The sequence below is a fragment of the Carassius auratus genome, unplaced genomic scaffold, assembly GCF_003368295.1.
Source record: "Carassius auratus strain Wakin unplaced genomic scaffold, ASM336829v1 scaf_tig00214183_4049273_7079891, whole genome shotgun sequence".
Lineage (NCBI taxonomy): Eukaryota > Metazoa > Chordata > Actinopteri > Cypriniformes > Cyprinidae > Carassius > Carassius auratus.
In genome coordinates this window covers 185,558-202,614 of record NW_020527547.1, presented here as the reverse complement: position 1 = coordinate 202,614, position 17,057 = coordinate 185,558, and the positions used below count along the sequence as shown (strand labels likewise).

At 39.7% G+C, this 17,057-nt stretch overlaps 2 protein-coding genes across 3 annotated transcripts in view; both read left to right on the top strand.

The window, feature by feature from the left end:
* LOC113091341 (netrin receptor UNC5D-like) overlaps positions 1-17,057 on the top strand; it is a 169,201-nt gene that overhangs the window by 126,533 nt on the left and 25,611 nt on the right. For both annotated transcript variants that reach the window (XM_026256794.1, XM_026256793.1), the window contains exons 5-7: positions 8,689-8,869; positions 15,070-15,237; positions 16,732-16,896. In XM_026256794.1, the coding sequence (XP_026112579.1) occupies positions 8,689-8,869; positions 15,070-15,237; positions 16,732-16,896 (514 nt within the window). The remainder of the gene's footprint in view (positions 1-8,688; positions 8,870-15,069; positions 15,238-16,731; positions 16,897-17,057) is intronic.
* LOC113091342 (uncharacterized PE-PGRS family protein PE_PGRS54-like) lies at positions 11,794-13,279 on the top strand. Its single transcript, XM_026256795.1, has 2 exons — positions 11,794-12,487; positions 12,711-13,279. Exons 1-2 carry the CDS (start codon positions 12,042-12,044, stop codon positions 13,084-13,086), a joined length of 822 nt encoding a protein of 273 aa, XP_026112580.1. The 5' UTR covers positions 11,794-12,041; the 3' UTR covers positions 13,087-13,279.

The window sequence follows — 17,057 nt, the reverse complement described above, 5'->3', positions numbered from 1 at the left end:
TTAAAATCATCTTAACATTGCTGGTAGGTTTTCATTGCACAAATAAACACACTCTCTATGTTTAAAAAAATAAAAATTAGAAGAGTTCTAAACTAATGTCTTCACTGTATCTCACGCACACATTTAGTCACTCACACAGATCACGCTGTGTGCACACACAGACAAGCTTTTTAGCACTCAGACAAACTTTTTTCTCTATGGATCACATTCAGCAGACAGACACACACACTGTATTTTATATTTATTTTTACAGACCACTCAAATTAAATCCCTGGAAGCTTGTGAACAGGTTTGTAGAATTTTAAAATGCTGGTTTAATGTAGCACGACAGTAATGCTAAAAGACATGCAGATAAGCCCAGAACATTAACACAGCACGTTTAAATACACGCAAAGAATTTTCCTCCCTTTAGAAAATTGTAATGCAGAAAATACTTAAGCATTAAGTATTTAAAGTTAATATTTTTGGGTTCATCAGTTTTTCTGCACATATTATGATAGTAATTTCACTGCCTCGGTACATTAAGCATTGTTTTATATGGGAGGAGAGGACATAAGAGAGGACATGAGCCACATTTTTGGCTTATGTCTTGGTACATTAAGCCTCATGAAGCGTTACTTGTGTTAAGCGTTTTAAAGTCCCTGTTCAAATTCTGCTAATTCACAAGCCAAGTACTGGTTATAATCACGATGGTGATGTTTATTATTAACCCTAACAAAATAAAAACTTTCAAAAACACAACAATATCATTCTTTTATTGAGTATTCAGTGTTTTCAGCATCATGGAAATCATAGGGTCCTACTAATGTAGCAAACTAATATAATAAGCTCATTGCGAGAGTAAAAGATGGGGACATTATTGTTTATTTACTTAAAGGGTTAGTTCACCCAAATAGCAAAATTATGTCATTAATAACTTACCCTCATGTTGTTCCAAACCCGTAAGACCTCCGTTTATCTTTGGAACATCAGCAGTCTGATGTTGACCAATGATGTTGACAGAATGCTGTCTGTCAAATTAATTTAATTCGAATAATGTGTATATATAATTCAAAATGTAATATGAACAAAACGAATATGAACATATTCACTGGTAAAGGTGAAGGGGAGTAGCTTGAAGATGTCATGTTTCAAAATCACTTGTCATCACCCAATGTTCCTCTGGAGGCAAAACGTCCTCTTAGGCCGGCGACACACTGGATGCGTGGCGCAAGCGTCTCAGCCGCGTGGCATGTCGGTTTTTAATTCGGCTCCCATGTTAACAGGTTAGAGCTTACAGACCGCCTGCGCGAGCCGCGCGGCAAACGCTTGCTTGCTAGAAATAGAACCGACGCCTATTTTTACCGCAACACGCGCGCGTGTTGGAAGCTTTTCCAGGCAAAATATAATAGGAAAATGTGTTTAAATGTCATTTTGTACACAAATACATATGAATTCCTGATATTTTGATATTTGAAAGTCTATAGGTTGACATAAATTCAGATATAAAGGTAATAAATAAAATAAATAAATACATAATTATCGATTTTCAAACATTGCACCTGTCAAACATAATCTATTTCGCCGTCAATACTTTTGACGGTATCCTTTATCAGTAGGCGTAGGTGTAGGTGTGTAAACAAAAGTATATATTGTTGTAATGTAGACATGAGCCTGGTCTGTCAACGGTCTCCCTCTACAGCAGCAGCGCTCACGCCACGCAGCCAGTGTGTCACCGGCCTTAGGCTTCGGCTATGGCTGTAGGGTTGTTGTGAAGGTAGGGGCGGAGCATAGAGACTATGCCGTTTCTCGTTTGTTACTCTAGAGTAGACCAATTCACTTTATTGAGGCATACTCCCCCCATCTGGTATGGAATGTGGAGTATGACTTGATTTTTTTGCCAAACATGACAGATGGCACCTTTAAGCTGTTAACTTTTTGAATGTGGCTGACACTCCCTCTGAGTTCAAACAAACCAATATCCCAGAGTAATTCATGTGCTCAAACAGTACACTGACTGAACTGCTGTGAAGAGAGAACTGAAGGTGAACACCGAGCTGAGCCAGAAAACGAAAAACAGACTGACTGGTTCTCAAGTATCGGTATCGGCCAATCACATGGCAGCAACTCAATGCATTTAGGCATCTAGATGTGGTGAATACAACTTGCTGAAGATCAAACCGAGCATCAGAATGGGGAAGAAAGGGGATTTAAGTGACTTTGAATGTGTTGGTGACAGATGTGCTGGTCTGAGTATTTCAAAAACTGCTGATCTACAGGTACTCTCACGCACAACCATCTCTAGGGTTTAGAGAGAATGGTCCAAAAAAGAGAAAATATCCAGTGAGCAGCAGTTGTGTGGAGAAAAAAGGATTGTTGATGTCAGAGGTCAAAGTAGAATGGGCAGGCTGGTTAGAGATTGAAAATTAGTGAGGTCCAGGGGCTTTCTATAATATCCCCCTTATTATAGAATTGTGCTATAATAACCCCTATAAATACAACTAATTATATACTCTTAACACTTGAAAAGAAACAGAAATGTAGATTTTTTTGGGGGGATGCTCATTTTTAAACTATACCCTATTTAGTGCATCAAAATTTGTTAATACTATATTTATGGGGTGGATAATTTTATCAGTTGTTCATTATTCATGCAAACATACATATTGCCCACTAAACGTGTAATTCATATTCATATTACCAAGCGTGTGTCATACATATTTTGACGTGATCGACGAAAATTTTTTTCTCCCTTTTCAAATTTCAAACCACATCAGATAACCATTTATTTTTAATGAAAATTAAGTAAATCAAAAAGTTAAGGGTAGGTGTAGGGAGGGCTTTATTGTCCCAATAAGGTGGCATCCATTAAATTAGACTTAAGTTATTATTGCATACTGTTTTATAATGTACTACAATACTGAGGTGCAGATAATTGCCACTATTTGCAGTAAGTATAAATATAAATGATATATATAAATATTTGCACTTAATGTGAATAGCATATCACAAAAAAATGCTTCTATTTGCACTTAGTGAAAATAGTTGCTGCCTTATTTAATAACTGCCAGACTAATGCTGGCGATGCATTGTTGCCAGATGTTGCTATTAAAATAAACAAAAACCTATAAATAAATAAAATAAACCTAAATTATTTCAAATATTTTGGAAATTAGATAAGATAAAGTTATCGCTGACTGAAAACCGCAACTTCCTACTTCATTATCTTTCTAAAGTGTTAAATTAAGTGGAAAGACAAGTCAAAAAACGCTTATAATAGTTGGATCTGGCAACACGGAGGCTGCGTCTAGCGATGTCACTCATAACACTCTGACGACTCGTTCACTTCAGAAGCGTCTCGCAGCGATCATTTTTATACCACGGATGAAAAATATTCTGAATTATACATGCAGACATTCATATGAGGAGAAGCAAATTTGTCAATCAGAGAACACATTTTTTTTCCGAACATGGAAAATTTACAGAGGTCCGGACCTCGGTGACCTCATAGCTGGCTACAACCATGCACTTGGGACCCTTAGTACCAATTGAGCATCGTTTAAATGCCACGACCTACCTGAGTATTGTTGCTGACCATGTCCATCCCTTTATGACTAATGTGTACCCATCTTCCAATGGATACTTCCAGCAGTATAATGCACCATGTCACAAAGCACACATCATCTCAGACTGGTTTCTTGAACATGACAATGAGTTCACTTTACTCAAATGGCCTCCACAGTCACCAGATCTCAATCCATCAGAGCAGCTTTTGGATGTGGTGGCACGGGAGATTCGCATCATGGATGTGCTTCCAACAAATCTGCAGCAACTGCGTGATGCTGTCATGTCAATATGGACCAAAATCTCTGAGAAATGTTTCCTACACCTTGTTGAATCTATGCCACAAGGAATTAAGGCAGTTCTGAAAGCAAAAAGGGGTCCAACCTGGTACAAATCTTACAAATTTGGTGCAGTTGCTGATATTATGTAAGAAAGAAAATGTCATGGGGTAAGAATTACATGGAATTACATGAATAATGATGACTTTAATTTAGGGGTAATATATTCCCTTAAAAGGGTGTGTTTTCCTTTCGAATATTAGCAGTATTGATGTCTGAGTGGTGAATTATACAGTGACATGATACTGTATCTATGTGTGGGGTGCTTCTCAGCACTTTGGTAATAACAGCTCGAACAAAAAACACTGAAATGACCTTTTAGAAAAAGAACTAGTTTCCTGTTTTAGAGCTAAACTGTAAATGTAAATGAGTTTCCCCAGAGAGCTGCTTAAGCCTCTCTACATCGTTGGTCTAGACTGCTGTTATCATAAAAATCTTTTTAATGAGATTATGCACTCTGAGTTATGCTACTGTGGCATAGTCTTCATTTGGAGAGAGATTTTGCTCCCAAAACGTTCTGTGAAATATATTCACATTCCTTTTTACTGTTTTCTTTTCTTGCTATTGACTTGGAAAAGCTTTAAGAGGAAATTAAAATAACACAATGTCTCTTTAGTATCTTATTTGTATAAATGGAGATTTAAATCTCTTTCTGTATGTGGATCTTTGCATCTAAAGGTTTAGAGGCACTCTTAAAATGTCTTAGGCTGTGCTCAGATTTGTCAAACACCAGACTTTGCAGTCAAAATCCAGATATTTCATCATGAGCTCAAATCAAATTCATCCAAGGCCAAATGACCTGAGCTGATACATATTTATAGCTCTATACTCTTACTGCATGACAATCATCATTCAAATATTTTTTTCCTGAGGAATATTTGGGGAAACCCCTGGGACAAAGTTGATACTTCAATGAAACAGTTGCTTTAGCTTTCTTTTGCTTTTTTCAATACCGTAATTCCTCAAATAAAAGCCGGGGCCTTTATTTACCTGAACTGCAGAAGGTAACATGCTTTTATTTGAAGCAGGCTTTTTTTAGTTGCAGGCCTTCATTTCTAATTCCATCTGTTTGATAATTAATTGTTTTAAATAACCGATTTTAAATTAAAAGCGATAGCATTCCAGTGGACAGAGATCATAACATTATCACAGAATCAGTTCAGAATCAATCACCAAAAGAACCAGTTCAGTTCAGATGTGTTCTGTGTCAGTCTGCTTCACGCTGAATCACCGTTTTGACGCGAGAACGAGAAACGCTCCGGCAGTGGGCGTGTACATTCGTTATCTGGCTCTGCTGCACACATTTTCACCCGTCCTTTATTTAAGACCAGCCTTTGTTTGTCCTTGTTGACCACGCCCCCGGCCACTATAAGAGGCCAGGCGTTTATTTGACTACCGGTTTTTATTTGAGGAATTATGGTAATTACTTGTAATATGCATCAGGAGTTTTTAGACTCAAAGAGCAATAGCTCAGTGCTCACCTGTTCCAGCCATCATGAAATTAAGTGATGACCCTCATGATCTAACAAGCCTATTACAGACCTGTTGCAGCTGGGTGGTATCCTGTCTCTAGGTGTTTCTCAATGTCAAGGAAGGATCCTCGGAAGCCAGTATTTCGAGGATGCTACGTCATCAACATCCGTCGAAGGACTGTTCCAATGTCGAGGATCCTCGGAATTTCAACCAAGGACTGAGTCCTTCGTTCGAAGAATATCCCATACACATCGGAGCTTTAATAACAAATATCGGAGCTTTAACGGTTTTTATTTACTTTACCAAACATTTGTTATAACTGTAGTAAATATAAGTAAAGTTTGACGTTTAAATGCCAGTACAATATTGTAAATTATACAAATTCAAATGGTTAACTGAACCGGACCTGTCATTTAACAATTGGTTGCGTCAACGGCATTTATTTTATAAGTTAAGTTGTCCAAAGTAATTTAATGATACCATTCACAGTGTTATTCAAACGGACCTTTTCACTGACGTAATGACGCAATTACGTGCACTTGCTAGCCTGTTCCATTTACCTGTTCTCTGTATGCTAAAGAGGACTCTCACCTAGCCTCTGAAGGAAGTGACTTGGTAGGATCAGTCCTACCAAGGAAGTATCCTTGACATTGAGAAACGCCTATTGTCTTTAGGTGAGTTAAAGCTGATCTGGGGAGAAGGGTAATGTGGATGTGAGTTCAGGAGAGGAGGCAGAAAGGGACAACCCTGTGCTTTGTGCTTGTGGTTGCCTTTACTTTTCCGTGATTGACCAACAGAGTGTGTCAAGAGATTTAAAAGTTCTAGAATTGGAAAATAAACTGGAATTGTGACATTTGTGACAGTTGATGAGAATATAAAAACAACAAGTCTGTGCGAAAAGAAAAATTGTGGATTGAGACTGAGGGATTAATTTAACAGATGACTTGGATTACAAGGATCACTTGAACTGTCCATTGGAATTATAGTGCCAAGATGATTTATTTTGCAAATTTTCTTTCCCAGATGTGCAGTTCATGATGTTTATGATATCTTGATATATTGATTGCCAGTAATATATTGGAACATTAAATGCCAAGGATGTTGTATTTTGAATTGTGTAGATACAGTACAACTAAAAGGAAAATCAGCCATGTTCATATATTAAAGTAACACTGGAATTAAATTATTAATCACCCTCTTACGAAACACACAATCACACACACTCTAAATCCTGTTTGATATTAAGCTAATCTATGCTAGTGATAATTTATGTTGACATACAGTGGGAATAAATTCATCAATAGGAATTGCTAAATTTAATTATATTGCTCACACCATAGATTATGTCATATTATTTTCAAGAGAGGAGTAAATTAATGTATACTTGATGGTGTCATATAAGAGCAAGACACTATACCAAAATTTGAGGCACAAATACAAATATAATTTAAATAAGTTGAAAAATCACACTAAATAGTGCTTGTTATCCAAAACATCATAAAAAAAGGTTAAGTAGAATAGATACTGACCTCTTACAGAAAAATGTTGAGTTAATAGGGATTTCTATTGCACAAATTGAGACATAGAAAAGGGTTAGTGGTCGGATCTGTGATTCCACAGCTCTTGGATTTCTGCAGTTGAGCAATTGAGCTTAATAGCGTTAGAACCACAACTCACTGTAGCATTACAGCAGTATACTCACCCTGAGAACTTGGCAGTCCTCTAATTACTTGAAAGATTGGACCATTTTCCACAAAAGCAGACACTTTGTGTTGCCCACACTCTCCAGCTCATTGTCTGTTATTCTCATGACTGGAGTAAGTCCGATCTGCCAAGTTTTTGCAAGGGTTCCCAAGCAAGAATCTGTTGCAATAAATAAACCGTAGTACCTCGGTTAATTTTTTATCTAATATGGATCTCATTCGGATAAGAGATTATCCAGTCACAGCAGATGACTTTTTCACATGCAAGTCTTAAAGGTGCAGTAGCAAAAAACAGAATGTTTGATTCTAAATGTCAGGAGGGAGGATGTATATATATGTATTTATTCTTTATGCACATATATATATATATATTTTTTTTACATTATGCTTGTATATATTTTTATTATTTTAATGAGAGAACATTGCTCATTTAGCCTGTTTTGCCTTTTGTCTTGATGTTTGTTGTTCCTTGTTTTTCTTGTTGGGTGGGGAGCACCCTAAATTCCATTTGTACCTCCACAGTGCAATGTCAATAACGGCTATTCTATTCTATTCTAGTAAAAAATAAATATGCTGTAAAATGTATTTGAAATAAATTTATTTCATGATAGGTATGCAACAAATACATTTACATATTTATGTATTTTTTAGTATACTAAACTGGTCTGCTAAATTGGAAAAACAAATTTTGTACTTAATGTACTTTAACTGTGCAGAAGTATTGCTGAAGTACAACTAAATATATATTAAAAAGTATATTTGATTGTGCTAATGTGGAACTATTCTATACTTCAGGTACACTTATATCTTGCATTTAAAGACCAGTATTATTAAAAGTTCATAAAATCCTCATCAGTATAGTGACATTAAAACACATTTTAGGCTTAATATTAAGAAATGTGCATTGTGCAGAAGTAGTGCTCCAAATGAAGTTTATTTATATTATATGAAGTTATAATTTTTATATTAGTAATTCTCAAGCAGTATGTCAGTATGTTGATAGATTTGAAAGTTGTTTTGAGTTTTATGCTCATTGAATACCAAAGATGAAAACTAAAGTAGTTGCAGACATTTTGATTGACCTGTCTTTGCTATCAAAGGTTGGTGTCAGAAACAAATTCAAAGTGATTATAGGTGTGTCTGGTTTGTCGTTGTGTTGTGAATGTGTGGGTTTGACTGAATTCACAGTCAGTGATGCGACGTTATATATCTGCTCCCTGAGGGCCGTATATCAGAGCTGTTCGTAATTAATTAGTAATTACTGTGCTGAAATATGAAGCAGTTTCAACAGCCTCTTCTCCACCATACACACTCTTCACAGGTAACAACCTCCACTAACATCACTTGCAAAACTGATCCAAACGTTTTCCGATACCTTGTTTTACTGAGTTCAAAATGTTTTGAAGTGGCTCTGACCTCCTGTCCCACTTTCATGGGTGACAGCCGAATAGCCCCTGTATTAACATATTACTGTAATTGAGTACATGAGTTGTACTTCAAGTTTTTCAAAGGGTGTACTTTGACTTTTAAACTATGCCTTCAGCAAAGTTTGTACTATTCTAACTGAGTGTAAAAACTGGTATCTCTTTTGTTTGTACAGCTTTGATAAAAAATGCTTTTCTTTTTGTCAGGTGGAGTGGTTGAAAAATGAAGAATTGGTTAGCTCCTTTGAAGATGATAACATTGACACTCGTGCTGACCACAATCTGATCATCAGTGAAGCCAGGCTCTCTGACTCTGGCAACTACACCTGCCTCGCCAGTAACATTGTTGCAAAAAGACGCAGTGCTACAGCTACTGTAGTTGTGTTTGGTAAGATGACACTCATACTGTATGCTTCATTGACTTGTTGTGCTGTCTCCTCATCTTTGCTAAACATACTACTATTAAACAGCTCTCTGTTTGCAACAGGGCTCTGAAGTCATTAATTATCACATTTTACCTGTTAACTCGTTAAGTTCTATACCTCTTAATGATAATTTTCACTTTTCACGTGAACTATTGTTTACTCACCCTCATGACTTTAATCTGTTAGTTTTGTTAATACAAAAAAAGTCAGTGGGGTTCAATGTTTTTTGGATCTCATCAGATTTAATTATGGAAAAACAGTTGAAACACACACTCACACACACACACACACACACACAGACACACACACAAAAACATCTGTTTGCAATTACGTGTTTAAATGAAAAATAGATAATTTGTTGAGTGAACTTTTTATAGTTACACTGTACATGATTGACACTTAAAATATAGAAGAATTTAAACTATACAGTATGTGTAAAGCTTTTCAATTAAATTCAAGTTTATTTGTATAGTGCTTTTTACGATGTAAATGATTACAAAAGCAACTTTACAGAAAATTAGGTTTCTACAATATTTAGTAGTAGCTTATAAGTGGTGATTTTCAGTTTGTGCACGTATGACAGGATTTTTTCAGAAAAATTAATACAAGACGTAGTCAGCCAGACAATGAACATTATTAACAGCAATTATTATATGATGCATTATTAATTAGTTCTAATTAGTTTGTTGATTCAGGGTTAGCATCATCTGGGGTCCTCTGAGGGGTCAGCATCTTCTCTTCTCAGGTGTTCTGGATCCAGACTGGAGCTTGTGTAAATATTTCTTGTGTAAATATTTACACAAGCTCCATTCCATATAAAGCTATACAATTTTCACCTAAACAAACTTTAGCTTACTTTAAGAGGTTTGCTGAGATTCATACACACTACAAAACAATTCAAACTAGTGAAGATCACTACCAGTGACTACCACTATCCAGTTGCTATTTTGAGGAACTGAAAATAGACTGCTCCATTGACCAGCTCAAACCTGGTCTGAAGTCTGGCGCAACGTTTTTTCTTTGTTATTTAAATAGTGCGTTAGTATAGGCGGGTCCACAACGTTCGAACATACTGCTTATTACACACACAGGGATGCATAACAGGACACAAACATGCCAAATATAAAAAATTTAATGATTACAATGTAAAATAATGTTATCGTGTAGGCTATATAAATATAAAATACCTACAAGTTATAATGGATAGTCATTGCATGTATTAGAATTAGGCTACATATTTGCTCATGCACGAGTAGCTCTATTTCCTTTCTGGAGACACGTTCTGTCTTTGCACTTGCTGCACAAGCAGAACTGGCTCTTAAAGAGAATGGTGGATGAGACTAGGATTGGGTTATTGCATGTTACACCCAAAAAACACCCATTAGGGACAAGGGAATAGGGACAACCAATTTCGATCATGCACCCAGACGTGGTGATTGTTTTCCCGTCGTTTAACTGGCAAAAGTGTATTCGGACACACCCTGAGTGCACCTGAACCATGCGCTTTAGACCATGCGCTTAGATAGTTAAAATAGGGCCCAGAAGGTGAAGGTTTGAAGACGGTGATGGGTAAGTTTGAGAAGTTATAGTTCTGAAGGAATACATGTTAGTTTATATAGTTTATTTTATACAGGTAGTTTATTTTATAAAGGTATTTAACAGCCTTTCTAAAGCGGTACTGCCTACAATTATTGTAGCGTGCACACACACACACACACACACACACACATACAGACAGTAGCTTGCTTCCAGTAGGTGTAGTTCTCAGAGTAATATGATATGTTGCACTCTAATTTTGTGCCCTTAAACTCTCTTTTTTTAGGCCGCTTATCAAAATGTAGTTCTAGGACCTTGTCACATAGCAGATTGTAGACGTTGTTCTGTTTATTGTTATAAGTAGTTGTTTAAGTCAGAATGTATTATTTCCCGCAGTACAAAATCATTGGACAGGGTTGGATTGTTGATTTGTTTATTGTAAATGCGCTCTGTCTCTATAAAATTATGGACACGCCCCTTCAACCGAAATGGCTGATAAGAGAATCAGATGATTCTGTCAGGGTTTTGGGTAGAGGGATGAGGCGAGGACTCAAAGATGCAGAGAGAAGGGCTCTTTAATAGCAATAAAAATAAAACAAACAAACAAAAACTACCCCGTGGGGGAAAACAGACTAACTTGACTGGGCAAGGCAAGGCAAGGCAAGGCAAGGCAAGGCATACACAGACAAAGATTCGACGACGGACTCGCAACCAGACTGCAAACACAAGGGCAATAAATAGGGAGCTAATGAGGAGGTTAACGAGGGAACACGTGTGGGGAAAATTATATCAATAATCAGGTAACAAGATGGGAGGGGTCAAGACAATTGACGAGAGCACATGGCACATAGGAACGAAGACAAAAGTCATGTGCTCACACAAAACAAAAAACACAAGCACATGGCCAGCAAACCAATCGCAAGCCATGTGCTCGAATCGGACACAAACACGCAGCTAATGAGCAAGCTCATAACCCGCGTGTTCACACAAGACAGCACGCAGCCAGTAAAAACTAAGCTGCGTGCGACAGCACAAGACAAAATATAACAAGCACACAGCCGATAACTCGAGCTGTGTGCAACAATGCCACAATAAAACAGAACATGGAGCGCGAGTGCTCGGTCCCCGACACGAAACCGAAACTCAGCAAGACATGAGTGCCGGGATCCGAACACCACGCTCCAACATGAAACAGGACACGCAGACAAGAGCGCACAGCTCGAGCGGTCTTGAAGCCGCGCGCTCACATGAAAACAATAACATGAGGAGAGTATCAGGGCTCTGTCACAAAACCATGAACACTACTAACCTGAAGTGACAGAACCCTGACACTAGCCTCCCTCAAAACATGGAACATCCAAAAACTAGACAGGAACAAGACAGAACAGGCATGGCAACACAAACCTGGTACACAACAGAACACAAGACATGGAAATCAAAATACAAACAAAATAGGGGAGGGAGAGAAGGGGGCCCAGTCAAGCAAAAAGAAAAACCTAATAAGTTAATAAAAGAGACCAGGGAGGGGAGGGAGGGCTGAGCCAAGGAGGCTCAGGCAGTACAGGAGTCCCAGCAGTGGGCCAGGGTGGAACCGGAGAGATGAGCCAGCGAGGATCCGGCCTAACAGGAACCCCGGCAGACCACCAGGGTGGAGCCGGAGGGACGGACCAAGGAGGATCCGGCCAAACAGGAACCCCGGCAGACCACCAGGGCGGAGCCGGAGGGACGAACCAGCGGGGATCCGGCCAAACAGGAAGCCCGGCAGACCACCAGGGCGGAGCCGGAGGGACGAACCAGCGAGGATCCGGCCAAACAGGAACCCCGGCAGACCAGCAGGGCGAAACCGGAGGGACGAACCAGCGAGGATCCGGCCAAACAGGAACCCCGGCAGACCACCAGGGCGAAACCAGACGGGGAGACCAGGAGACCTCCAGCCAAACAGGGACCCCGACAGATAGGGAGGGCAAAGCCGGCGAGGCACTCCTCAGGGGTAGCGCCGGCATCAGGGCTGGGGGCTCGGGCTGGGGCGGCGCCGGCAGGGCCAGGAGACTGGGCGGCGCCGGCAGGGCCAGGAGACCGGGGCGGCGCCGGCAGGGCCAGGAGACCGGGGCGGCGCCGGCAGGGCCAGGAGACCGGGGCGGCGCCGGCAGGGCCAGGAGACCGGGGCGGCGCCGGCAGGGCCAGGAGACCGGGGCGGCGCCGGCAGGGCCAGGAGACCGGGGCGGCGCCGGCAGGGCCAGGAGACCGGGGCGGCGCCGGCAGGGCCAGGAGACTGGGCGGCGCCGGCAGGGCCAGGAGACTGGGCGGCGCCGGCAGGGCCAGGAGACTGGGCATGACTGGAATGACCTCCGGGCCATGTGGGACGGGGGAAGTCTTTCTCCTTTTCCTTCTCCTCCGTCTCCGAGACTGGGGCACTGAAATGTCGTCGGCCACTACTGGGGGCGCTGCAGCCTCAACAGGCTCCTCTGGGGGCGCTGCAGCCTCAACAGGCTCCTCTGGGGGCGCTGCAGCCTCAACAGGCTCCTCTGGGGGCGCTGCAGCCTCCTTAGCTGGGGAACGTGCCAAGAACTCCACAAATTCCCCAAACGACAGGTGGTCCAGCCCCCTCATACTCCACCAGCTGAGAAGCTCATCAAGGGCGTAATTGAAGAGGTCCTTGAGGGCCGCATCATTGACCTCCAATCCCTCTGCAGTCCCACTGAACTCCAGGGCAAAATCCCTCACACCAGTCCCTTGTTGATGGAGAGAGATCAAAGTCTTGAACTGGAGCATGCGCTGATAGTGGGGGCTGGAGAGAGTGGAGGCTGGTGGACAGTGCAAACCCTTCTTCCGCTGAGTCCTCATGGTGGCGAGTCCGTACTGTCAGGGTTTTGGGTAGAGGGATGAGGCGAGGACTCAAAGATGCAGAGAGAAGGGCTCTTTAATAGCAATAAAAATAAAACAAACAAACAAACAAAAACTACCCCGTGGGGGAAAACAGACTAACTTGACTGGGCAAGGCAAGGCAAGGCAAGGCAAGGCAAGGCAAGGCAAGGCAAGGCAAGGCATACACAGACAAAGATTCGACGACGGACTCGCAACCAGACTGCAAACACAAGGGCAATAAATAGGGAGCTAATGAGGAGGTTAACGAGGGAACACGTGTGGGGAAAATTATATCAATAATCAGGTAACAAGATGGGAGGGGTCAAGACAATTGACGAGAGCACATGGCACATAGGAACGAAGACAAAAGTCATGTGCTCACACAAAACAAAAAACACAAGCACATGGCCAGCAAACCAATCGCAAGCCATGTGCTCGAATCGGACACAAACACGCAGCTAATGAGCAAGCTCATAACCCGCGTGTTCACACAAGACAGCACGCAGCCAGTAAAAACTAAGCTGCGTGCGACAGCACAAGACAAAATATAACAAGCACACAGCCGATAACTCGAGCTGTGTGCAACAATGCCACAATAAAACAGAACATGGAGCGCGAGTGCTCGGTCCCCGACACGAAACCGAAACTCAGCAAGACATGAGTGCCGGGATCCGAACACCACGCTCCAACATGAAACAGGACACGCAGACAAGAGCGCACAGCTCGAGCGGTCTTGAAGCCGCGCGCTCACATGAAAACAATAACATGAGGAGAGTATCAGGGCTCTGTCACAAAACCATGAACACTACTAACCTGAAGTGACAGAACCCTGACAGATTCACCTTGTCAAAACCAATAAAAAAAACATAGAAGGACAATCTTATGAGAAAATGTAACTATGGTTAAGATTTCTATAAAACTGTATCTGTTTTAAAAACAGTAAATTCAGGTAAAAACTACACACATAAAGACACTGTCATAGTTTGAATATAAATTAATTACATTCTCTTACTCTGCCTCCGCCAATACATTTTAAACAATATACATTTATAATATTTTAGTATTAAATACGAATATACCACATTTCTGGAAAAACACCATGGTTAATACAATAGTGTTACTACAGTTCATCCATGGTAAATGCTTGTATGGATGGTGATTTGGGGATTTAATTCTAAAGTGTTCATTCATAGCACAATGTTTCTCCAGTTTTTCTCGTTAATCTTCTTGGGAATGTCGAAGCGGTTTCATCTGATTTTAAACTAATTTAATTATATAGTGATTTGTTTCATGTAACAGGGGTGTGTGTGTGTCTAATTCAAATGTTTGTCCCTACATATCACAGCCATAAATATGTATAGGTAGATGCCTCATTAGCAACTGTTTCTGTAAGCCGTCTGCCATATTGGAAGGGTCAACTTGCCTTCATTCATCTTAATAATAAATGATTATTAAAATGCAACAATCCTTGGATAGCTGTGGTTATCAGCTGTATGGTACTATTCAAATTTAGCATTCTGTTATCTGTTCTGTTATCCTGCTATGTGACCTTGGTGTTAATATTGGTTGTATTGCTGGTTGTACAGCGAAGACATATCAAAGCTAGACTACAAAAAGTCAAAGCACAGATGTAAGAAAAGATTTTGCTTTAGCCTGTTAGTCATCCTGACCTCTGGGTGTTTTTTCTGGCAGGGTGAGGGAAAGGTTGTCTCTCAAGCTCAGTTGTTGTCTTATTCAGTGGAAGATCTCTTTATTTCTGCAGTGAATGGTGGATGGTCTCTGTGGACAGAGTGGTCTCCTTGCAGCGTGAACTGTGGGAGAGGAGTTCAGAAGCGATCTCGGACCTGCACTAACCCTGCTCCTCTGAATGGAGGAGCGTTCTGTGAGGGCATGTCCGTGCAGAAGATCACCTGCAATGCACTCTGCCCAGGTCAGATGCTCATCAACCCCAACACACCCCCGAGGTGCAGCTTGTCCTCCAGCATCCAAGCTCAGTGTAGATTTTGGTGTCAGTGTAGCACTTAAAAGCCATGTTTTACTTTCATAATACATCAGACATTGTAGTACATTTTCTGTTCTATAATAATTCAATGTAAGAGTGTTATTACGGATATTATTACTGAGACTTTACTTCATGTATGTAAATGAGACATTTTGTTCTCACATGAGAATGAATAAATAATCACTAATTAGAGTAATTTTTATTAGAGAAGTTATTTATGTTGAAATTTTCTTGTCTTCGTGATATTTAAATAATTCGTGAATATGCGTTTTTGATCTGACAATACATGATTACTTTTGGTTTGCATAATAAATGTTAATCTTTTCATTTTATTTAATAATTTGTGAACAGTTAGGCTTCAAACGAGTAAGACACGTTTAATTTGTTTAATTCTTAATTAATCATGCATAGAGTTTATATGATGACAATTAAGAAACAAAGTATTTTATTTTTGTTTTAATTAAAATTAACAGGAAACATGTTCATATTATTCTCAAATGGATTTTAGGTTGTGGTTCAAAAATTAATTCCTTTGATTAAAAATCATACCAGTAATTAGTTGAGAATAATTGTGACTATTACATTGGTCAGTTATTTATCAATTGTTAATTAAATGACACAATATACTATATTGATTAATTGTTTATAATACAATTCTTATTTTCTAAAACCTCTTAAGCATCTGTCCAATTGGGTAAATATCACAGTATTTATTTTATTCACATAATGTGGAAGTGCAGCTAAACATTATATATCAATAAAATATCATTAAACTCTAAAATAATTATTTTATAGTATATTTTAAAATGTAATGTATTCCTATGATGCCAAAGCTGGATTTTCAACAGCCATTATGCTTCAGTGCCACATGATCCTTCAGAAATAATTTAAAAATGCTGCTTTGATACTCAAGAAACATTTCTTATTATCACAGTGGAAAACCAATATTTTTGTGGAAACCATGATCAATTTATTTCCAGTATTCTTTTTAAATAGAAAGGTTAAAAGAACCCCATTTGAACTATAAATCTTTTGTAGTAACATTGTATGTCGCTTTTGTGATCAGTTTAATGTGTCCTTGCTGAATAAATGTATTATTATTTTTATTAATATTTAAAACCTTCTTGAACCCGAACATTTGAACACTTAAATAATTTAAGCAATATCTTTTTAGAGCTTGAAAATAAAATGAAGAACAAATTAAAATTTTGACCAAGATACAGATAATAATGAGAATTTAAACAGTTGACTTAAAATGTGTTTGTTTAATGTGTGTAACCCTGCCAGTATGGTCAAGAGTTGGACCATTAAATCACTTTTAATTACATTTATGAAGTCTCTAGAAATCATTGCCTAGTGCAGTTAATGCACAGAGCAGCTGTTCACCTTCTTTAAACAGCAACCCCATTGTGTGCCCTGCAGTGGATGGAGTCTGGGAAGAGTGGAGCGAATGGACGATGTGTAGTGCGCAGTGTGAGAGGCAGAGATGGAGGGAGTGCAATGCTCCACCGCCTCGTCACAGAGGCAAGTTGTGTGAGGGAGAAAGTCAAAGCACGGAGAACTGCACGGGAGGACTGTGTACACAAAGTGAGTATGAGCAAATGGCGTAATATGTCATAAACACCATCATTTCATCGATGACAACAATGGCATCGTCATCACTTGTTGGTCATGCTATTGCTCACTTGGTCCTTGACACGAAGTTCAAGTGTGTGAATTGCGAGATTTTGGGTACTGTGATAATTGTC

Coding starts and splice junctions, on each gene's coding strand:
- LOC113091342 (XM_026256795.1), top strand. CDS start 12,042: ATGAGCCAGCGAGGATCCGGCCTAACAGGAACCCCGGCAGACCACCAG. Junction 12,488..12,710: donor GGCGGCGCCGGCAGGGCCAG/GAGACTGGGCGG, acceptor CGGCAGGGCCAG/GAGACTGGGCGGCGCCGGCA.